Raw genomic sequence first — 23,605 nt, 5'->3', positions numbered from 1 at the left:
TGTAATACTTTAAATAGAACTGCTTGTAATAATTATCTATTTTACTTAAGAATAATTTAAAATGCAGGACTTGTACTAGTATATACATTGCAGTATCTGCTTGTAACTCCGTTTTTGGTCTCCACCAATTCTTTTTAGCAGCTTAAAGGCTCCATTATGTTCACCAGCAAGCTGGAAACATTTTCACTGACCTCCATGTTGCTTTCTTGTGTTAACTTAAGTCTTATACAGGAAAGATACTTGCTACACACAGGATCTACGTGTGCATGATGCGACCTCGTGTCTGTTTGGAGCATTGGTTGTGTGCGGCCTTAGAAACTAATGCCGCTATATGCATCTCCAGTCCCAAACTGTACAGCTGAGAACACATAGTGGTTCTGTTACTGACCACGCGAAGTCAAACACTTTCCGAAACATCGAACATGAACAAATATAACTGTCTCTGTCTGCTGTTTGGTTCAGCGTTCAGTGTCGAGTGGGATTTTACAGCTCTTTCACTAAAATCGCCTGCCTGTAACTGCAAGAAACGAGCTGACAACTGTAAAAGGTGCAGTCGGTGTCAGACCAAAAGCTGAAGAGATGCGAGGATGATTAAAAAAAACAAGGGGTAGAATTTGACTTCCGCTGTCACTTTAAATTGAAAATGAAATTTGACATTTAAAATTTAAACTCCTTCGAAGAGGTGAACCTGAAGTCACCACACCTCGCAGTTATCGATACAGAAGCTGGTGACTGAATTGTACAGTGACAGCCGTGAGCTGAATGGAGAGAAGGAGGGAGGGAGGAAGAGAGGGGAGGTCTGTGTGTGAAAGAGAGATAGAGAGAAGGAGAGAGCTCCTCAGTTGCCTTAGCAGCGCAGCTTCATTCCTTCACAGTCCGGTGCCTCGCGCGCTGAGCTGCGCTTCACTTTCACGGGGTGTCCCCCGCCCGCCCCCTCGCGACCGCCCGCTGATTAACTTTTCACGACCCGGTTCATTCTCCCGTTATTCCGCGGTGCTAGGTTTTTTTTTAAAATTTTTATTTTTTAATATATATTTTTTTACTCTTTCAAGTTCTACGACGCCCCGTCCCCTCTCGGCTGTTATGAAGAAAAACGCGACGCACGCGAGTTGATTCCAGCGGGCGGCTCCGGTGGTTGAACAGCGCGCGCAGGTGCACGCGACAAAAACAGTACTTCTGCCAACGGTCCTGTCGCAGGAGGGAGGGGTCGCGATGCCTCTGCAGGCGGCGAACGCGAGCGCGTTGGAGGCGGCGGGCTGCGCGCAGCCGGGGAACCTCAGTCTGGAAGTTGGCGACTATAATGTGAGCTGCATGAACGGCTCCGAGCTCCGCAGACCGGGCAGAGGAGTGAAAGGTAGGCTTGGTTCTCCTCGTCGCCTTCATCTACACCGAGCTGTCGCGCATGAAGCTGAGCTATGAAACTGTATTCTTGCTTCAGATGGAATGGCGAAACAAAATGAAAAAAGACAACATCTAGCCCCTAGCTGTGTCTTTAATTATTGTCATCTTTTCTAAATAGGGTGTTAACAGGAGGGAAACACATTTTTTTTCTTTTCTTATTTCCATAGAAAACAAGTGCAAATCTGTAAATGTATGTCCTACAAAATAAAAGCACCAACCCCTTTGGTTGAACCGATGCTTTTATTTCCCGCTTGATAATTTCCAATAATTGTTTGCTTCTTAAATAACAAACTGCCACCTATTACTGATTGCCTGCTTAAAAATTAATTTTTTTTTCAAGTCATTTAATTAAAAAGATCACATTTGCAACATAATCAACAACAACAACAAAACAGCACTCCCCCCCCCCCCCCCCCCAGAGTAAAAAAAAGAAGAAGAAAGTATTATGTGCAATCAGGAGTTATGTTTAAATCAAGTTCCTCAGCATCACTGTGTGCAATCCATCACGGAGCAGACCAATTATACTGGCGCTTCCCTCTGCATCAATAATGCCTCAATGGTGAGTGTGTGTGTCTGTGTGTGTGCGCGTGCAGTGCAAGATGCTGTTTAAATCCTGAATGTTGATGTTTCTCGTGTATAATTCTCAAACTGCTGACTGCACAATTAGGAGATTAAACCCCACACACCAGAGAGGAAGATACTCCCCTTTGTCTCCTATATCGGGACACCATGTGGAAAAAAACAAGGGCTGATTGAAGTCTGTGGGCGAGACTTCCATCTTTCTCTCCCCCACCCCACGCTGCTACTGCAGAACATTTAAAAATCCCTCCCCCCCCCTATACTAAATTATTCACAGGCGTCCCCCGCCTTCTGCGCTGTGTTACTTGTATTGAGCGACCATGCTGCGGGTGTGTGTGTTTGGTGTTTGACAGAGAGGAGGGCCCTGCTGACGGATCGCTGCCTCCGGCCCCGTCCAATCTGCGACATGCACCCGCAAACAGGCCTCTTTTTATTTCCCTCTATCCCGCTCAGGCCGAGGGAGCCGGATTATGCAGCCGCATTGCTGCTCTCTTTGATGAGCCACTACAACACTGGGACGGGAAATTAAAGCGTCATCCCCTCCACACACACCCACACACACACTCACACACACACACACACACACACACACACACACACACACACACTCACACTCCACTTGTGGAATTCCTGAGCTTCTGATGCTGGTGGATAAACAAAACAATAACAGGCAGCCATAAGCACAACAGCGGTTTGATCCCAATGAAGTCGAGTAAATATAGTTGGATGTATTTGGACCAGAAGTTTATTGTCTATGCAAACAGACTGAGCTGCATGCCTGTAATATTTATTTTTGTTGAGGGTAAAACTCATATAAAATCACATATTTTGAGCAATAATTCTCAACTTTGACAGTATTTAAATCCATTCTGTTTATCGCGTGAGAAAAAAACTAAAAATGACAAGCTCATTTTTTTATGAGACAGTTGACTCGTGCACTCATGCTCTCGGTTCGAAGGCTCCCAGGGCGACAGAACCCCTCATAAGACTAAACACACATTCACGCATGTGAACCCTTTTCTTTACAAAAGAAAAACACTTTCAGTTGTTATTAGATTAGATTAGATTAGATATACTTTATTCATCCCCAGGGGGAAATGTCTTGCAGCAGCAAGCATGTTTACAATATATAAAATACAATAAAAATAAAATAGCATAATGGGCATATTACGTTTAAGAATTTAAATAGTAAAGGAAATTAAAATGAAAAAAATAAAAATGCAAAGTGTCTACAATGTATCCAAGTGTATATTTGTTTGTTTTTTTGTTTTTGTTTTCTTATCAGGGTCCGAGTGACTCAAAGTCCCTATTTATTTGTTTTATTTGTTTTACCTATATTTTAGCTATTCTTATTTATTTATTTTTAGCTTTTAGGATGTTTTAATTATGTGAAGTGTCTTTGAGTATTATGAAAAGCGCTATATCAATTAAATGGATTATTATTATTATTATTATTATTATTATTATTATATAAAGTGAAGCGGTGCAAAGGTTGTTGATGTTGTTCAATTTGAGGAGGATCTGGCCTGAGGTGATTTATTGTACAGTCTTGTTGCAGAGGGCAGGAATGTTCTCCTGTATCTGGAATGTTCTCCTGTATCTGTCCTTGTGACAGCGAAGCTGAAGCAGTCTGTTGGAGAACGTGCTCTGCTGTCTCTGCAGTAGGTGGTGGAGAGGGTGGTCCGGGTTATCCAATGTGGACAATACTTTCTTCAGTGTCCTCCTCTCCACCACCTGTTCCTTATAGTCCTGTTTGCAGCCAATAATGGAGTCGGCCTTCCTCACCAGTTTAGTGAGTCTGTTGGTGTCTCCAGCTCCAATACTGCTCCCCCAGCAGACTACGGAGAAGTACAGAGCACTGGTCCAACAGACTGGTAGACCATCTCCAACATCTTGCTGCACACATTGAAGGATCAAAGTTTCCTCATGAAAAAGAGTCGACTCATCCCCTTCTTGTACACAGCGTTGATGTTGGCCTTCCAGACACCCAGGAACCTGCAGTTCAATAATAAAACAACCCCCGGGCTCTGGGTAATGGGTAAGGCTGGGAGGCTTGTTAGTGCAGAGAAGACATGCAATGTATGCACAGTAATGGTGACGAGACGCCTCAGGAGTTTCTAATATCTCACCAATTTCTACAATGCGTCGACTCGCCGAAGTGATTATCTTCTTCCCGTCGGGTGTGTACACGGTGAAGTAGACTGTCATAACACGATCACGGGTATTAGATCAAATAATCTGAGACGTTTGAAGCGACCTGGTGAGGGAGAAACGACACGCACACAAACACACACATGCCTTTCCTCCTGACTTTGAGCTGCTGCCTTTTGTTAGTAAACATTCAATAAGGAAAATCAATAAGGCTTTTAACTTTTATCGGTATTTATCTCATCAGTTCACTCAATAAAAACAGTTCAGTTATCTCAGATTATAGGGTGTATGATGTTGACTGGAGTGTAGACAGCACAAGTAATAAAGATGCCCTCAACCGTATAATAGTTGTACTGAGCTGGAATGGCCTTTGTCTGCATGACGGCTTTATAAGCTTGTGATAGTGGAGGTTTGGAGGCAGGCAGGACTGGAGTTTAAGGGGTTATCTGACATCAGTCAGACACGATATGAAGGAGGACTCATTTCACCGTCAACTAATCCTCTGTCATGTGACTCGACGAGTTAAGATGGAATAGTCCCAAGTCAAGTCTCAAGTTAAATCTGACAAGTCCAAAGTCAAGTCCAAACCCAATACAGACTAGTCCCAAGTCAAGTCTCAAGTTAAATCTGACAAGTCCAAAGTCAAGTCTCAAGTTAAGACGGACTAGTCCCAAATCAAGTCTCAAGTTAAGACAGACTAGTCCCAAGTCAAGTCTCAAGTTAAGACTAGTCCCAAGTGCAGTCCCTAGTCAAGAAAGGCAAGTCTCAAGTCATGTGACTCAAGTTTGATTCAGGTCCAACTTGTCATGTGACTTTATAGGGCTCTCCACCCCTGTGCAGCCGAGAGCAACTTCAATGATCCTGAAATATAGGAAATTTAACGTCTGATTGATTTTTCTCCTGTAAAGTCTGAACCTCACAAAGTTGGAGGTCTCTGTAGTCCGGAAGAAGTCCAATTAGTAATTTCCACTGCATGGTGCTCCCTTTGGAAACACCGTTGCCTCCCCGCTGGCTTTGTTTACATCGTGATTTATGGGATTCAAGTAGCGACCACCTCGGCTGAATGTTTAATTCCATAGAGAAGTCCCTCAGGATACAGCTCTGGTAATACGCAGCAACAAGGTGCAACAAGACTATATCGAGGCAAATGAGGAAACTCCCATTTAATCAATTTCAACAAGTTCGGGACAGAATAGTAATGAGTATTGCCGTGGTGATTACAACAATCGGCTGCAGTGCAGTAACTCTGCTAAATGCTTTGACTAGAATAGACATGAGCTCACACCTACTGTTCTGCCCCTCAAGTTTCCATCCTCCACTTGGCTTTCAAGTTAAAATATTCTCTTTGGTATCTTACAGTATGGTAATAAGGCCGATATCCGAGGAATTAATGGCGTCAAAAGCAAAAGTGCGTATCTGGCAAAGCCTCGTGGGTAATTTAAGATGTGCTGAGCTTGTTCGCATACTATGAAGGAACTCCAGCCTAATGCTGCAATCACACCAAACACGGCGCAAATTTTTCGCGCGACCAGATCCCATGCAAAGTCAACGCACAGACGCGTTTCACGCGAATTCGCATCGGCGGCGCGATAGACGCGAATCGGGCGGCGCGAATTTTTCGCCCGAGTTGAAATATTTCAACTTTGGCGTCAGGCGATGAAATTCGCCCGAGGCGACAGCCAATCAGCGTTGAGATGCTCCGCCCGTCACTGTCCTGCCGTTGTTGAATCAGAAAAAAATGGAGGACATCGTAGCGGTTTGCGGACCCCCCGAGCTCTTCAATACACAATCAGGTTAGCCTGAAGTAGCGCTGGAAGCGGCAGTCATCCAGACGCAGTTCCTGGAGAAGACGGTGAAATTCACCGAGCTGTGTGCGGCGACGGGTGATGTTATGAACCCAAATACGAGGCCGGCTGATGTTCCGACGTTTGTGGTATTTCCACAACAAGTATAGAGTAGAAATAGTGGTTATTTATTTCATGGCGGACGGCGGTAGTTATAACTGTTTACGGAGACAAGCCACGCCCCCTTTTCGCGTCTAAACGCGCCTGTGCATTGACTTTGCATGAGATCTGGTAGCGCGTTTGGTGTGAACGCAGCACAACTTATCGGGCGTCGAAACTCACGCGAGTAAAACGTTTGGTGTGAACGCAGCATTAGACGTCCAGAAATGTCACGGTGGAGAAGGATCAATATTCTCCTCTCGTGGGAATGCACGGTGGAAAGACTAATTGAGTTTAATTGTGCTGACTGTACCAGAAACTTGCCTCTTTAGAGTGATATAATGTGATACAGATGCAGAGCACCAGGTGCTTGATTGCTTTTGGCAATGGATTTGTTTGCCACCACTTTTTTAAGATCCAGTAATGCGTTTTCGGAGAGAGCGCTCCAAAGAGGGCCAACGGGTCCAATCCAGATTGTCATAAAACCCGCAGATTGAGTTCAGATCTATCCGGTCTGAAAGGAAGCCGCATACCTGACTCAAGGTAAAATCAGTCTTGGTATTCAGTGGTGGTGCTTCCCCCTCTGTAATTAGACTGAAGAAGCAATCCCTATCTTTTGACTCGATCCGTTATGATAAAAAGACATGCTGCCCACTTTCTCCTGCAATTTGCAAGGAGGCGGCGCCCTATTTAGACGCGGCGACGGGGATTAAAGTTAAGGAGCCCCAGTGATCTGAGATAGGGATTTATCGGCGGTGCGGACACAAATCTGGCATCGGAAGCGGCCTTCCACTCTGGGGAAACATTTATGAGCATGTTTGTATTAGTATTTTTTTTTTTTTTACCAAAACACGACCATTCATGGTTATAAGGAAACAGATGTTGATATGTAATGACCAGCAGGTCCTTGTACTCGGAAAGCTTACTAGAAGAAGAAAAAAAAGATTCAATTTCATAACACTCAGACTTGGATGGAACGGAGTGTAAGTAAATCAAATATGGAAAGCCAATAAAAGTTAATGTATTGAAGGTTTTATAAGGATCATCTCATCTTCACTTTTTTCTCTGCTGTCACTGGGATATTATCTTATCCTTGAAATGAGAAATTTCTCTATGAGGCTACAGAAACGTCAACCAGTGATAGATTTCTCTGTCGCTTGACTTGAGGACCTTCTTCTTGTTTTTGATACACGAAAAAATATGTTTTTTTTCTCGACGTTCCAAAAGAGACTCTAATTGTAATGAAAATTTCATTTTAGGATGTTTATCGCTTGAAGGAAAAATTGGAAATGTCTCAATAGAATTGTACTCTGGTAAACGTCATTATATTAGAGGGATTTCTCTAATATTCTGCCAGAATTCAGTGATTATGTGTTTGCACAAATCAGTTTTAGTCATATCACTAGGGACACAAGACTTATGTCGACAGGTGCATTTATTTCCTAAAATATTTTGTAATATTTTGCCACTCCAGCTAGCAATGGCGTTAACGTGAGCACGTGAACGGGGTATATTCCGAAAAAACAAAATGACTGCTGAAAGAAACAGTCATGTTCCTTTCATGCTATTAATGAAAATCAATTTAAAAAGAATCAGTTGTCGACTCCCACAAGTTCGGGACTCATTTCCTGGCTCGTGTGTGCTGCGTCACAGGTTCATTTCCGAGGGGCTTTCGGCTCGCTTGTAATTAGGAGGAACATCATATCTGGACGCAGCCGACAGTCGTGTCTAACATTTCATCATCTCACACGGGCCCAGGATGAAATACCACCTCACGGCGGTGCTGTGATTAAAAGGAGAGTTCAGAGTTGCAGCGTCTCAGTCGTATCGCCTCTGAGGTTATTACTGTTCATTATTACCGGTGTGAGTCACCACGGCCAAACGTTGTCCTGGAAACACCTACGATGGCGGAAACCGGCACAGTAGGCGGTTGTGACTACTTTGACAGATGTTTTTGTTTTCTGTCTGTGGACAGATTGCCAACGCGTCGCAAACGAAGCGCAACTTCGAACGATTGGGTCTGGTCGGAGCAAGGAAGCAAGGAAGTAGGTGGTAGGAAGTAGGAAGTAGGGAGGCCCCTGGCTCGACTTTCTATGTGAGCCCATTTCAAGACGGTCTCTTTTTGAAGATCGTTTTATTCACGTGTCAGGTTGAAATCAGGCGAGCTATAGGAATGTTCCTCTCACTCCACATCCACCAACGAGGGACTTTGAAATGCTTGCTGTCCTCATTAAGTTGTTTTAATCCTCTCCTAAAGATAATTGCAGTGATGACACGTTAATAATCCTTGCATGGAAACTTGGCATCAGTTTGCACTGCAGCAGCCAATAGGATACACAGAGCAAACAAAGTTTAAATAAACAGTAAACTCAGCCCTGGGTCACGGCGATAATGTTAAACCTTAACAACTGCTGCTCGGTGTCAAACTCGTCAATCCTCAGCTGATGAAACCGCTCACGGAACCGCCAGAGGATTTTCTGATCAAAAGAATAAATCATATTTGCAGTGCAGGGCGACTGGGTCTCTCAGACGGCAGAGGTGATTAACATGCTTTCCGCGGCGTCCTGGGTTCAAATCCTTCAGCCAGGTTTTTATCTTTTCCGTAGTCCTTCTGCAGATTGTCCGATACGTGCGAAATTGTCTCCGGCCTCTGGTTCCTCTACGTTTTCGTATTCAATGCAACACAAACAACGGTAAAATAGTGGGCCAGGTTAGGTTTGGCGCAGAGATAAGGGTGTTTTAAAACAGCTCATATTTTATTTATACAGGACAATGCCACAAGTCAACATTGATGTACCTGGTGCGGTGTTTTTTTAACTGCAGTCCATTGGCAAGATGCCCCAACTCCAATGGAGAACCCCGAACACGGAACAGTATAAGGCCCCGAAATTAATTTGGAAACTAAATCAGCATTCTCGATGAATGAATGAGGGAGAACAGAAGGAAGCAGCAAAACCCACGCAGTTTGATAACGTCCACTCTTCAGTATATGTAACCAGACTCACAAAGCAATATGAAGCAATACAAGCAGTACTGTTCATAAGTAGGCATTGCAAGTACAACATTAACAGCTAATCATATCATAGCTTTACATTTTTTTGTAGTAAATAAAAAAGTAGTTTGAAAGTAAAACAAATGCACAAAAGTATTTAATAGAGCTACAGTGTATCGCTTATATGAAGATTGGTGTAAAACTGTATTTAATTCTGTATCAGCCGTTAGCTTAGCATAAAGACTGGAGACCGCTAGTCTGGCTCTTTATCCACATTATACACTGTTCCATGCCCATAATTTGTAATGTAGGCTTCCTGTTCAACAGTCAAAAATGATTGAAATGAAAAACACAATTCAAAACATATTTTATTCGTAAAAAAGAAGAAAAAACAAATTAGATCGTTCTTTATTTTGTATAGAATTTGGATACTTTAATACAGTGTTGTCTTTTCCTGGTTTTGAAGGCTGCATTATATTAAAGTGATGTCATATAATGACCTTCCCCCACGGAAGACATTATATCCACATTCCTGATGATTAGCAAAAATCTCAATAGAATGAATATAATGAATATTTTGTGAAGGCACACATGGCCATCCCTACAATATCCTCACATTATCGGCTCAGAGGGTATTTGGGGAAAATATCGCGCTGTTAGACTTTCCTCCATGTCGGCCGGCCCTAATGAAGTCTGTGTTTGTGCCCTTTGAGGGGGCGTGTGTGTCCACCGACCTTTGGCCTTCTCTCATGTCGCTGTCTGTAATCAGAGGACTCAGTCGGAGCAGTACATGGCCGGCTGCGACCTTGTCCCGTTGGTGACTCTCAGACTCGCTGTGATAGGCCTGTGTGAGCAGGAGGGGGGGGGGGGCATCCCAAATGCCCTCTGGCCGGGCCGCCCTGTTCTCGCTGATGCTCAGCTGTGTGGCACAGCACCCTTTCATTCTTAGTTTTTACGTTGTCAGTCCTGCACAGAAGATGTTCCACGTTGATACGCATTTTTGATCATTTGATACTTAATTTGACGCTAACCGAGAGGGATGTTGACGATGCGATTAATGTTTACTTTGGATCTTGTTCGTTCCGTCGGAGTGATGTTACCGCGCCGTTTAGCCCGCGTGATGTTGTTTGACTTCATCGTTCTTTCTGAGTATTATTAATCTAATTCGAATTTGGCTCTTATTCAAAATTGTCATCAACCAGGCAGTTCATTTAATGACTTTTACGACGGTTCCCGTTTATGTCAAACATTTCAGATGTCTTGTGACAACAAGAAATTATGAAGTTCATATTCACAACAACATTTTACTCCATTTAATTCAAAGCTGTGTGCTTTGTAATTCACTTCTGCAAATATGCTTCCTTCCTTTAATTGATAAGCTGAGTTACATACAAGAACCGCTCTGAGAAATGATGTCCTCTCTCTCTCTGTGTGTGTGTGTCTCTCTCTGTCCATCAGAGATGGACTCGTTCCGCATAGTGCTCTACATCCTCATCTTCCTGCTCAGCGTCTTCGGCAACCTGCTCATCATCGTGGTCCTGGTGCTGAACAAGCGCATGCGGACCGTCACCAACTCCTTCCTGCTGTCGCTGGCGGTCAGCGACGTCATGATGGCCATCTTCTGCATGCCCTTCACGCTCATCCCCAACATCCTGGAGGACTTCATCTTCGGGGCCGCCATGTGCAAGGCCATCTCCTATTTCATGGGTGAGCATGGGTTTCCGATTTCCTGTTTCGGAAGCTCGCTTTTTGTGCCGAGAGCAGCAACTGCTTAGCATAAAGACAGGAAACATGGGGAAACAGGGTTCCAGGGAGTCACTGCACCCCGGTAAAACTACAACTTGGCGTTCCTGGTTTTTGTACAGATAACGTGTTAATTAGAGCGCTTTAGAGGTGTTTGTAGGTGGATTCTGTTCCCTTTTATAAAGGTCCAGGCTAGAGGTTATTTCTTATCCATTTCATATTCAAATTCAATTCAATTCAATTTATTTTGTATATAGCCCAAAATCACAAATTATATATTTTCTTCAGAGGGCTTTACAATCTGTACACGCACAATATCGGGCCACTCAAATTTGAGTGAAATTTGAGTGGCCCGTTATTTCCAAAATCATTCAAGGAGTCACAGTTGTCAGGAGCAAATCAAATGGATCCAATTTTATATAATAATAAAAATAAGCAGGTCATTCAGTGACCTTGTTTAAAGGTGTTTTTCTTGTTCCAGAATGCGAACTTTGAGGGTTTCTTCTTCTTCTTTTTTTAAGTGGGTGACAGTGCTCCAGCTTTAGAATCCTGCAAAGAGAAAACATGCTCGATATCTAACAAAAGAATTCAGAGAAGCTTTTTTTTCTTCTTCTTTTCCGCCTGTCAGAGGGCAACCAACCATCGTGCTCAAAGAGCCTGGAGCAGCATCGCGCGTCTTTCGGGAGAGTGACTGAGCGATGAGCTGGTTCCCCAAGTCAAGGTCCCGCGTGAGGGCCTGAGTCACGCCGAGATCCGCTGGTCGAGGAGGGCTGTTGAGTCCAGGATCCTATTATTGTCTCAGAAATGCACTGTGCCATCTGTGAGGAGAGGCCGGCTGGAACTCCTTTTTCAATTACCGGGTTCTCTGAGCCGTGATGAGGACAAGGAGGAGGCCAGTAGCCTCCAACTTTAAATGCAAACCTTTTTTTTTAGTGTCTGATATTTCATATGTCGGCTCGTCATCACAGTTGAGGTAAGGGAGTGGTTAGGCTGACAAATAACCGTTGTTAAAGGATGAATCACTCAGCCGTCTGAACGCCGGCATTTTATTAAACGTTGAATAATGACTCGGACGTCCTTCGCTGCAAATGAGACGGATGCTACTTCCTCAATCAGTTACTTAAAAACCGCAATAACGTTTCGCCCTCTACGCGCAGAGAAAGCAGTGATTAAGAATTTCATCGGTCCCGGTTTGAATCAGCACTGGGGTGATGCTTGATGAGGCTGTGACCCCACCAGGACCCGAAGGTCCAGTTCCTCAATAAAGAGCCAAATATGCGGCTCTGGAAGCTGGGTCCTCTGGGCCAGTTGATGGAGTGGTGAGCTAACCACAAACACAGCTGGTCAATCACCGTAGCTCCCCGAGCTTTACTGCTTTGTTGGACCCCTCCCCCTCTCAATAATGATGCAATAAGTCAATGTGTTGCACGTTTATTCTGCCCATAATTTTCCAGTCAGCATTTTCTTTTTACGCATCTGAATATGAGAATTTTCTAACTTTTAACTTTAATGCACTGTCAGTGTTTGGATCCCGGAGCAGGATGACCGTCCTCACCCATTGATTGCGCGGCAAACTCATCTACCCTTTCGCAAACTCATCTGCTGCGCACGGCCATTAAGACACATGATACGCCATCCATCCTCCCCGTTCACCCGCCCCCCTCCGTGCAGGCCCCCCCCCCCCCCCCCGGTACTGTTTCGGCGGCAGTTATGAGATCGATGTTGCAATAATCTGGGGTGTGTGCGTTTGTGCGGCCTTCGATCACCCTCATGTCGTTGCCAGTCATATGATGCAATTACTAACCTACTTACTAGCTCAGTCTGTCAGCCCCCGTCGACGGCGAGCTTGCATAATGTAGTCAAGGTTTGGGTTTTTTCGCCGCTTCCACCGAACTTTTACAGAACTGGCTGCGGGCGCGTCTGGCACCGATGAAACATTAATTCCATTTGCAACTCCTTTAGGATGCTGTTCAACTCTCAGCACAGAGAATCGGGTGCGAGCCGACAATGAACATTGTTGCAGCTGAAAGGAAAGTTAAATCTCTCCCCACGGAGGGAGGTGTGCCGGAAGACCCCTGGAATCCGAACTTCAACGGTTTGGCTGGAAAGGCCAGTCGTCACACTGCGAGTGTTCGTCCAAGGCTCGTGTTTAATGAACAAGAACAAAGGGATTAGAGCTTCCTCGCCCAGAGACGGGAAGATACAGTGCGGAGGGAGGAAGAAAAGGGAGCGTATAGTCGGTTACTGGTAATGAACTTGGCTGCACAGTGTCCACATTCTCCTGTCCTCCAACATTAGCTCTCTCATACTACCGAGCTGTGATCAGCGCGGTCGCCTAAAAAAATCATCAGGACTTTCTGTGTCCACTCTTTAATAAAAGCAGCACTCATGTTGAGGGGCTGACTGTGTTTTATTTCTCGGTAATGGAATATTGTACGTGAAATGGTATTCACTAATCTTAATGCACATCCAGTATTAATGTGTGAGAGAATACAGTCGCGGCAGTGTGTTGTAAAGTGGCTAAAGATTTCCTGTCATAACTCTTCTTGAGGGGCCGAACAAATGTCTGCGTCAATGCTGCTGATCTCAGATCAGCGTTTGCCCCCCTCCCCCCGGGCAGTGATAAAAACAGATGGTCAAGCGCACTGAAATGTTGAAAGGACAACAACAATCGAATCCCTCAGACAAGAAGCGCACTCGTCTTTGATCGGCCTTGCGTGCCTTCTGCTCCGTCATCGATCCAAATTACCCGGGTGTCGGGCGCCATACATCACCTGGAAGTGCACTTCATTTCAAGTTGGAGCTTGATTCTATGCAAAGGCCATGTTTCTCTCCTAGTTTGCTCTGCATTTTACCGACGATTGTTTTCTCACCCTCATAACTCCCTTTGTCTTTTAATCCAGCTGCGTGTCTCTGTTTGCTTTTGTAAAGCACTTTGCAAAAGTGCTGTATAAATAATTCACCTTCTTTCTCGTCTTCTTCTACTCGTTATTATTATTGTTCCTTTTGAGAGAAAATTCATATGCGCGTTCCACGTTTTAAGCAATCGGCGTGAGCCGGCGCCGTGGCTGGGCATGACCGCCTTCAAGCGCCAACCCCCACCCCCCTTGTGTGTGTGATTCGGTCTGTGTCAGTGCTTCACACTTGAAAGAGATGTGTGGGTGTGAGAGCGTTATTGTGCGAGACTCTTACAGCGCCGGTGCACTGTAAAGATCTGCATCGGTTGACTGTGCCACCCACCTCCTTCTGTTTAGCCCGGTGGCAGGTTTTCGGTGTACAGTGGGTCGACTGTCAATCAAGCTTTACATCATGAGCCTATGGATGCCGAAGGCTCGCTGACAAAAATAGTAAATCTAGTTCTGCGATCGCAGGTGAAGGACACTAACAGGCCATCCTGCTCTTCTTCTTCTGAGCCCATGACTTCTATTTGGTGGATAACCACAGCCAAGATTGAGGATATAAACAGGAAGTTAGAGATTTCTTTCCTTCCCGCCTCCGATACCTGAACTTCCGATACCGAGTAACGATCTGATGCCAGATGAAATAAAGACAGTAATCTATCATCATTCATTAACGTGTATTATTATGAGTTATTCTCAGATGAATGCGCTGTCCGGGGTGCTGAAACGCAAAGATGGATGGACAGATCCGGTATCTCTGTAATTTACTGATGTGATTATTGCGCACCTGTTTCGATAAATATGAAAATCCTCTTCGTCTGATTTTTGTCCTAATTTCTTTTTTTTGTCTCTCATTTGCAATAATAGCGGTAAAGTACAATGAAGTAAAATTACAATCGCAAGTTTGACAAGTCGCGTTGGCGTCTGCCCTCCCGCCGGTGACGGAAACGGCTCCACGAGAAGCAGAATGTTGCCGTGGATTCAGTGAGTTACGCTGTGGGCTTTGTTTTGCTCTTTACTTTCTTACGCTTTTGAGAAATTGGCACTATTAAAAGCGTACCAACACGTGTTTCGTACCCGTGTTAGAAAATCGAGAAGGAGTCGTAATTATCGATGCAAACTGCTGTAAGAGGCCAAATAAACTGGCTTAACAATAATATCGAACTTCCTGTTGTTTTTACAACAGGAAGTTGTGCATCTGTGTCTTTCATCTCACAGCAGTATTTTTGGGGTGGGGGTGGATGCGGGGGCTCCACATTTTGAAATCCCCTGCTCTGAGCCAATAAACACAGTGGTTTTAGTTTGATGTCGTACCCTGTCAGGTTTTATGTCGGTGTAGCAGCTATCACAAAAAATTACCCTTCTCTCAACGAGCCGAAATGCTTTTAATAATGCACCGTCTCTCCGACTGCTGGCGAAGCATAAAAGGCATTCCGACGTCTTTCTGTAATAATGATGTTCTCTTTGTTCTGGAGTATCCCGACCAGTCAGCCCCTTTGTTCTGTCAGAGGCAGGAGAACGTTGCTGCTCTATCAGACTCTGCATCAAAACCCCCACAACCAGACATGCTTGCAGCCCTTTCTTCTGTTAACAATATACCGTAAATCCTTAATCTCTCCGCTTCTGATAAAGCGTATCACAATGGAAAGGAACTTTTTTTTATCAGTGGTTTGGCAGGAGAGGCCGTCGCCAAAGGCGGATCCCGGAGAGGAGATGTTGTTCTCAGCCAAGTACAAAGAGCAGTCCACCACTCAAATAGCTCCAGTAATATGGTTCCTGCAGATTGCATAACAGCTTCCTCCCGTGAATGAGAATGCAACGCTACGGCTTAGTCAGGACACTTCCAACGGACGGGGATTAAAATGTTGTTGCTGCTTCTCGTAGCGACAAGAGGATCAGCGTGGTGAATATATGATTGGGGGGGGCTGGCAGGTATGGGTCCATCAACGCTTTCTTCACCAACTGAGCTTGCACATTCATGCATGCAAATACGACTTGACCTTGGATTGTCTCCAAAGGAATTCAACCCGTGTTGGACCGGATAGAGACAGTGTCCTTGGACAATCACAACGGTGCGAGGAGAGGATGGACGTTATGCTAAGGATGTGGTCCGACTGCCATGGCGGTGCTGATGGAGGTGTTTGGGCTTTATTCGACCAGTGGGTTTTTGCAGACTGGGAGGTTCTTGTGTTGGCAAATTAATGGGCTATTGGCCTGTTCTTTCTCCAAACTAACGTTATTAAAATAATAAATAATGAATGTATGTATGTTTTAGGAGTTGTTCAACTATTACAAGCAAATAGTTCAGATTGCATGCTGGGTACTGGTGTACAGATGCACCGTGTCAATGTGTTAAAGGTGCTTCATACAGGATTTGGCGCCTCTTCTATGACCTCGTAACGGTTCTCAAACTTGCAGCTAACAGCGCTAACAGCAAAATTGCTGACAAAGCCAACCGTGTTGAGAGAGGGAACGGTATGTGCAGATTCCAGTTCCTCCAGTCTTTATGCTCAGGCAAAGGTAACGCCTCACGGCTGCCTCCTAATAGACGCGAAAGCACTATTGGTCTTCTCAGACCAGCCCTCTCAGTTTTCCTGTGGTCTTTTTCTCTCCCGCAGGGATCTCCGTCAGCATCTCCACCTTCAGCCTCATGGCCATCGCCATCGAGAGATACAGCGCCATCTGTAACCCGCTGAAGTCCCGCTCCTGGCAGACCCAGTCCCACGCCTACCGCGTCATCGCCGCCACCTGGGTGGTGGCGCTGCTGATGATGGTGCCCTACCCGGTGTTCAGCGTCATCAGGACGTTCCCAAAGTCTAACGGTACCGTTGGCCACATGTGCCGCCTGGACTGGCCCAGAAGGGAAGCAGAGCAGACCTGGTAGGTCCACGGCGGGGGGGATTTGCATAAGGACATGCGTGACAATAATTTGATGGACATGCATTCATAACTGGAATGACTGAGAAAGACATGAATAGACAAAGTCAGTTAGTGAATTGAATACAATCTGCATGGCTTTGGTTCCAATTGTGTGGCAACACTCTGATTTACATGCAGTGTAATTGTGTAATCTATATGCATTATCGAGCAGAAAGTCGTTTAATTTTCTGAGCCGTGCCATCAGTCCTTTTCCACTGATTCCTCACAGTTGGATAATTGATTGCATCCTGATTTGGTCATTTTGCTAATATAGCTCAAATTTCATACCTTCGGAAGCACCTCCACCGTTCTCAGTGCAGTCAATTAAAACAAAATGCTTTCTGCAAAGTTGTAGTTTTAACTTACTAACAGGTGACTTCATACATTGTGTGGTGCTTTAAAACTGATCTCCTCACTACCTGCATTTAAAATTGATGCAAAATATTTGTGCAGATGGACTTGTCCCCGAGAGTCGAGTGTGGCAGCGTATTGTGATAAATACCCTGCCATTAAAACGGTTCGGTCATCTATTATTCCATTCTGTATCGATACCCTTTGAGCAGCAGTCATAATTTGGGTATCGCGACAATTCTATTACAATAAATAGATTTTGTCACAAAGAAAGAATGCTGTTGTGACTTGGCCTTAAGTTTATTTCCTTACCCAGTCAGAAATACGAGAGGGAAGAAAAGTCTAGCTCATGAGGAAGAGACGGCTCTTAAATTCTTGTCGTTTAAGACTTGAACCTCTGGTCTGGTGCTAGAGAGTCTGGATTGGTGGGCGTTAGCAAAGCCTTCCATCCTCAAAGATTTCATTAGACAACTTACGGTCCGGCAGGAAGGCACAATTAAAAATAAAGAAGAAGCTGAACACGTCAAGACCGTGTACAGCTCCCTACTTGACAGCCTTTTGTTGTCCAACGGCTCTTATCTTGGCCCCCGTCCATCAAACCGTAAGGCTTCTCTGGGAAAAAGACAAGGCAGCGGGAGACCAGTTAATTAGTCTGCTCGGTGAGGAGGACGAGGAGGACGAGGAGGAGGAGGAAGAAAGTCTAGGCTCTGATGTCAAAAAAGTCCAGATGTGTCACTAAGTACGCAGACCTTTCAAGTTTTAATTCCCAGCTTCATCTTCGCCCATTGGGACCGTATTTTAAAGTACACCAGGGTTAGGGGTTAAAACTTGGACTGGAAGGAGACTTTTTCTGTCCTCTCACTCTCCGAACATGGCACCTCTTCTTTTTTTTTTGTGCACCTAATGAAGCAGTGCATGGAGTTAGTGAAGTATCTGTTTTTAGTCTGAAATGATGAGCAAATCATTTTAAGTTAAAGAGGCATGAAGTTGTTTGTGAACCAATCTTGTCAAGTCAAAGACAAATGTAATTATTATTATGCATGGTGTACATTGACACTAGAGTCTTAATAGAAGTTACGCCGGAGGGATGAATAATCATATTCATTGAGGCAAATCAACTAGATAATACAACTTTTAAATGGGACCAGATAACATTTTGCATGAAAAAGAAACCTGGATTTATTCATGATTCTAACATAAAAGCGGAGTGGAGGTGGGGCACAGTTAAGCTAAAGAAGAGTAAAGAATTAATAAACACAAATGGAACTGGAAATGCTCTAAAACAGCCATGTTTCCCTGAATAGTTTCTAGAAATTGGAGTGGGAATTATGCCCTGTTTAACTTTCTAACACAAGCTTTAAGCAGCTTTTTTTAATGTACTATTTATTCATCATGTTTGTAGTGCAGAAATGCGCAACACGTGCATATGGTTTTCCTAGAAGATGAATACGAACCAAACGCACCTTCCCTGGTTGTTTATCATGTAGCTTCCAGATGATGAGAGACGCTACATATGAATATTCATCGTGCCGTCCATCTGGGTTTCCCCCTTGAGGCAAAACAAGCAGATACCCACCATATTTATTTATTTCTCCTCCCGGTGCTCCTACATGCTCACTTCCTGGCAGCTTTTGTCCAAACATATTTTCCACAGTATCAAACAGCCAGCTGATGAGAGGCTTTGACTGAAGCCTTGTCTTCCTCAAATGAGAGGGGAAAGAGTGCGGAGTTCAGAGGGTTGCCCGGGAAGACATTAGAATATCAGAGAGTGAATGAGACTTCCTCTGTGCTGTCACTTTCATGTGCTGACTGATGTGCGCCGCGTGGTTGAGAAGGTTATTCTGTGATTATGAGGAATCAAAAGGGAGACGTGTCTGCAGATGGTAAAGATTTCTCGAGATCAAAGTGACACCTGTAGCTTCTTTATCTTATTTATTCATGGGTTATACCCTTTCTAGTTCAACTCATGTACAGGTTTTATTCATTTGATCCGCTGGTAAAGAGTTTATCCTTTTATAACCCCAACTCGTTCATTGTACTTCGCTGCATATATAAACAAAGCATAACCGTGTTGCAGGCCTCATCTATAATTTGCAGAGTGGTGTCTGCAGGCAGATAACGACGGCACGCTGTTGATAAATTCCCCATTTTTCTCAGTTTCTTTACAATTTACTCAGTTGGCTGATTTTTCTTTGAGGTGCCATCAATAAAGGCACTCAAGAGAGCCATGATGGGCACAAAAATTGAACATTTATGATCAGAAAACAGCTGAGTACACATCCAGGTGCAGCGTGCGGCGTCTCCAAATGGCCATATGAAAGCGCATTTACCAATGTTCATTTGGCAAAAGGTAATTTCAAAAATGTCTTTTTTCTTTCTGTTGTGTGACTAGACGGCAACATCCGGTTCTGAAAAGTGAAGCCGTTAAGAGCCTAGAACCTATTCTTCCTAATGGCCACCAGGGGGCGACTCCTCTGGTTTTATTGAAGTCTATGAGAAAATTACTAAATTTCTCACTTGATTTATTCCCTCAGTAAATATTGAAAACATGAGTTTATGGTCTCAATCTCTTCTCAATGCGGCACAATGTTAATTTCGTAAATTATGGTCCGAATAAAATAATTGATAAAGCAGGGTATGCTTTAGGGCGTGGCTACCTTGTGATTGACAGGTCGCAACCACGGCATTCATCGGTGTCTGGGAGTTTTAGTTTTTCAACTTTAACGCTATCACGGTGTGCTTTCAGTTGATGAAAGTGAACTGTGAAATTGTCTCATTGAGCATTCAGTTGTACTTAGCTCCGTCCCTCTCATGTCACCTCTGGTTAAACAATTTATAAAAGGATGGCGACGGCTAAAAAGCCGAACTCAAAGGTTTCAAAATGTCCACAAACCAATGAGTGACGACACAGCGACTACGCCCTCTTAAGTCAATGTGTGTTACATACCGCCATGTGTACTGTATGATGCTACTGTGGACACTGTCAATATGTCAAGGCAGATGGTTGTGTTGAAAGCCTTCCCTCGGTGAGGCAACATGGCTTTCCTTCTAAAAGAAAGTAGTGTTTAAAAGTGTTTGACCTGCAGCAGCAAGCTTGTCCAACTGGTCCAACTGGCACGCCTCACTCTGAAAACTATGTGCATCTAATTGGTTTGACAGCACATCATGTTTGATGTATTTTAGTTTGAAGTATTTTGTTAAGCATCTTGTCCTGTCTACTTCCAATTGTCAGGTTTTGACGAGAGAAGAATGCATGGAGTAAAAAGGACGATGTCTCTGGTTCTGCTGCATCAATTTTTCTTTTGTTTAAAAAAGAAAAATCTTTCCACCATATAATTACTTTGAAGTATTTGCAGAAATTTTGTACGCAAACATGGCATCAGTCAAATGAACCAGATTAGTAAAAAAATAAATACCCCAAAGGGAGGTAGAGCAAGCGCAGGGAAGGCTAAAACAGGGTTCTCAGCAGCCTGATAGCCTGCAGGGAGAAGCTGCAGAACTGGCCTGGGATGCTGCAGTACCTTTTGCCAGACACCACGGGGGGAAAGAGGGCTGTTGGGAGGAGTCAACCATCTGCAGGGCCTCCAGCACAGCTCCAACACATGAGTAAAGGTGTACGAGAAAAGGACAATACATAGTCCGCTGATGGTTTGTTACCAGGCGGCAACCTTCACAACTTCCCCCGAGTGAAGCCGATGCGAGAGTGTCCTGGAATGTGCAGGCACTTTTTTACAAAGTACTTGGTGACCGGATGAACTATCTGGAAATCCCACTCTTGCCAGTCGGGAGAAGTGCGAAAAAACATCCATCAAGAAAAGCCTTTAGTGCTGTTCTTTGCCTTTCTTTCAATGAAGAAATGCTCTCCATTTCTGATAGATCTGGTGTATTGCAGCTACGCGAACCTCTTTTGGTTGTTTAGAGAAACAGTCGCCTGTTACATGTCATCTCGCACACATCTATGCCACGGCGTAGGAGCTTTCCGTGTGGTGTCTGACACCGCCATTCTCACTCTTGCAAAGTCCAGCTGCCGTGCAAGATAAGGGCACCGGTACTCGGTAACTATAAGGTATCGGCAGAAACAATCCAGCACCAAGTAGTATCGAAACTCCTCCAGTGAAATGATACCTGCATTCGATCCATTTTGTACCCAGAAAAAAAACAAAACAACGAATAAGTGTGGTTTCTGCTCACAGCCAATACCTGCAAGCGTTCCTCAAATGAAAGGGACGACGTATGATTGGCCCACGAACCGCAACAGCTACAAGCCATACGGCCTGTGTCGACCACTGTAGTCGAGAGCCTACAACAACTTTGGAAAGTATGGCAATACTATGAAGTACTCATTGGTATTTGTATCACTTTACTTGTATTATTCTCTTTTATTATTCCCAAGCAACTTTTCCTGCCTGTGGCTAGAACATCTGATGTTTTCGGTTGGTTTTGAGCGCTGATTCAACTTCTTCTCACCCTCTGTGTTTTGTTCTTCTCTTTCCACTCTGGCTGTTTTCCAGGTATGTGCTGCTGCTGTTCACTTTATTCTTCGTCCCGGGAGTGGTGATGATGGTAGCCTACGGTATGATCTCCAGAGAGCTCTTCCGAGGCATGCAGTTTGAGGGGGCCCAGAGCAAAGAGACCACCGGTGAGAACCATCATAAATTCCATCCAGCTGTAACAGACTTTTGTGTTCACATCAATTTATTTCATGGCGGTGATGAAAACATCCATCTCACTTTTTATAGACCTGTGTGTGCAATAATACATCAGAGAGGCTACAGCAGGTCAAACACGACACCTGCCAATAATGACAGAATCAAATTCCAAATTAATGCACATCTGTTTGAATGCATTTTTAAGTGTTTTAATGTTGACACTCTCTGCGAAGGGAGATTTGTTTGTTTTACCTCAACTGGAGAATTACATATTTAATTGCTACCTAGTAATTCTGCACCTGTTGCATACAAAAATAGAATTCTCAGTTGTCGGACTACCGACTCTGCTTGGTTTTTCACACGTGTTTGGAATTCCTGCGAGGCCTTACAGCTGGTAGTCCCTATAGAAAAGGAAAAAATCTATTAGGTTTAGAAGAAATGTGGTCCCTACAGCTGCTGTTGTTACTGTGTGCATGAGGAGCTCCGGTTTCCATGGAGCCGTGTGTGTGATTCATCAAGGTTGAGACCATCTGAAATAGCCTTCGGTAGCAACGGTTAGTCCATTGCTAAGCATAGTGTTTTATTCCTCCAGGATGCGGAATGAATTCATGAACTTCCATCCTTCACGCATCCCTGTATCCTTTAGTGTTTGGCAATTCACAGCATGTTGAAGTTTACCAAAGCTGTGCACTTTCTGACCCTCCACAGGCCAGAAGAATGGCGGGGGAAAGGCCGCCCCGGTATCCAATGACGAGGACGACGGTTGCTACGTCCAGGTGTCCAAAAAGCCCTCCTCCGCCGTGGAGCTCCCCACCCTCTCGGCGGCGTCTGGTGCCGCCCAGGCCAAGAAGGACAAGAAGGCCCGCGCCAACACCCCGGACGCCAAGCTGCAGGCCAAGAAGCGGGTCATCCGCATGCTGATGGTGATCGTGGCGCTCTTCTTCATCTGCTGGATGCCCCTGTACTCAGCCAACACCTGGAAGGCCTTCGACCTGAGGTCCGCCTCCAGAGCCCTCTCGGGAGCACCCATCTCCTTCATTCACCTGCTGTCCTACTCCTCGGCCTGCGTCAACCCCATCATTTACTGCTTCATGAACATGCGCTTCCGCCAGGCCCTGCTGTCCACCTTCGCCTGCTGCTGCAGCAACCGGCTCGGCCGCTGGTTGTGCAGGAGGAAGGAGGGTGGCGAAGATGGCGTCAACGCCACTTCCATGGCCACGTCGATGGCCACCTCCGTGTCCAAAGTCAGCTACACCACCGTCAGCACCACCGGCAACTGCTGAGCCTCGGGCGGAGCCGGTCGCAAATAGTGGCTGCTGGGGCGGCGGTTACCGTGTGCATCGTGTTTTTCAATCTTCTGTTTTTCACTCTTCATATTGATATGCCATGAGTCACGTGCTGAGTAACACCCCTGCCCTCATTTGTGAGGCCTTTTTGAAAAGGTCTCTTCAGATTCTGTGTGCATGGTTGCAGAATGTGAGGCGGGTCTCAGTTTGGTGACATTCTTTTTCTTTTGTTTGATTGGCAGCATCCGCTTTGTTGCATCCCCAAGAGAACATCAAGTGCCTGTGCTCTTTGTGTAGCTTCGTTTTGTCATGGTGGTTCGTTCACTGGCTGAGAGACATTTTAGTGAGAAACTACATTGAGAATATGAGTCTTGTGTTCTTGTAAATACTTGTCTTTAGGTTCTTTCTGTGCCAAAGGTTCATTTTTCTGTTGAAGAATGAGGACTCATTACTACCTCAGTAATGAATCAGTATGCTTTTCAGCTGCTGTTGTGTTTATTGTGGTTATATCACTCATTCAGGGCCTCATTCGCAGTTATAAGAATTATTCTATTGAAGGCTACACAGGGCAACTTTGTATATTTTCAGGTGCCCGATAACGGCAAGAAATCCTTCTATTTACACCAAAAGATCGTTAAGCAGAGTCAATCCATCTTTTTTCTTGACAAGCTTCTTGCTTAATGTTTCATTC

General features: G+C 44.7%; 1 protein-coding gene across 1 annotated transcript; it reads left to right on the top strand.

The window, feature by feature from the left end:
• Nucleotides 1-1,212: 1,212 nt before the first annotated feature.
• On the top strand, nt 1,213-22,911 carry LOC117745383 (cholecystokinin receptor-like). Its single transcript, XM_034553672.1, has 5 exons — nt 1,213-1,354; nt 10,525-10,773; nt 16,328-16,589; nt 21,491-21,618; nt 22,337-22,911. The coding sequence occupies exons 1-5, from the start codon at nt 1,213-1,215 to the stop codon at nt 22,909-22,911; spliced, it is 1,356 nt and encodes a 451-aa protein (XP_034409563.1).
• The last annotated feature ends 694 nt before the right edge of the window (nt 22,912-23,605 follow it).

This window comes from Cyclopterus lumpus, chromosome 2 (genome assembly GCF_009769545.1).
Source record: "Cyclopterus lumpus isolate fCycLum1 chromosome 2, fCycLum1.pri, whole genome shotgun sequence".
Taxonomy (NCBI): domain Eukaryota; kingdom Metazoa; phylum Chordata; class Actinopteri; order Perciformes; family Cyclopteridae; genus Cyclopterus; species Cyclopterus lumpus.
Note: the sequence above shows the minus strand (reverse complement) of the source record. Positions and strands in the feature narration are given on the sequence as shown.

Coding starts and splice junctions, on each gene's coding strand:
- LOC117745383 (XM_034553672.1), top strand. CDS start 1,213: ATGCCTCTGCAGGCGGCGAACGCGAGCGCGTTGGAGGCGGCGGGCTGC. Junction 1,355..10,524: donor ACCGGGCAGAGGAGTGAAAG/GTAGGCTTGGTT, acceptor TCTGTCCATCAG/AGATGGACTCGTTCCGCATA. Junction 10,774..16,327: donor GGCCATCTCCTATTTCATGG/GTGAGCATGGGT, acceptor TCTCTCCCGCAG/GGATCTCCGTCAGCATCTCC.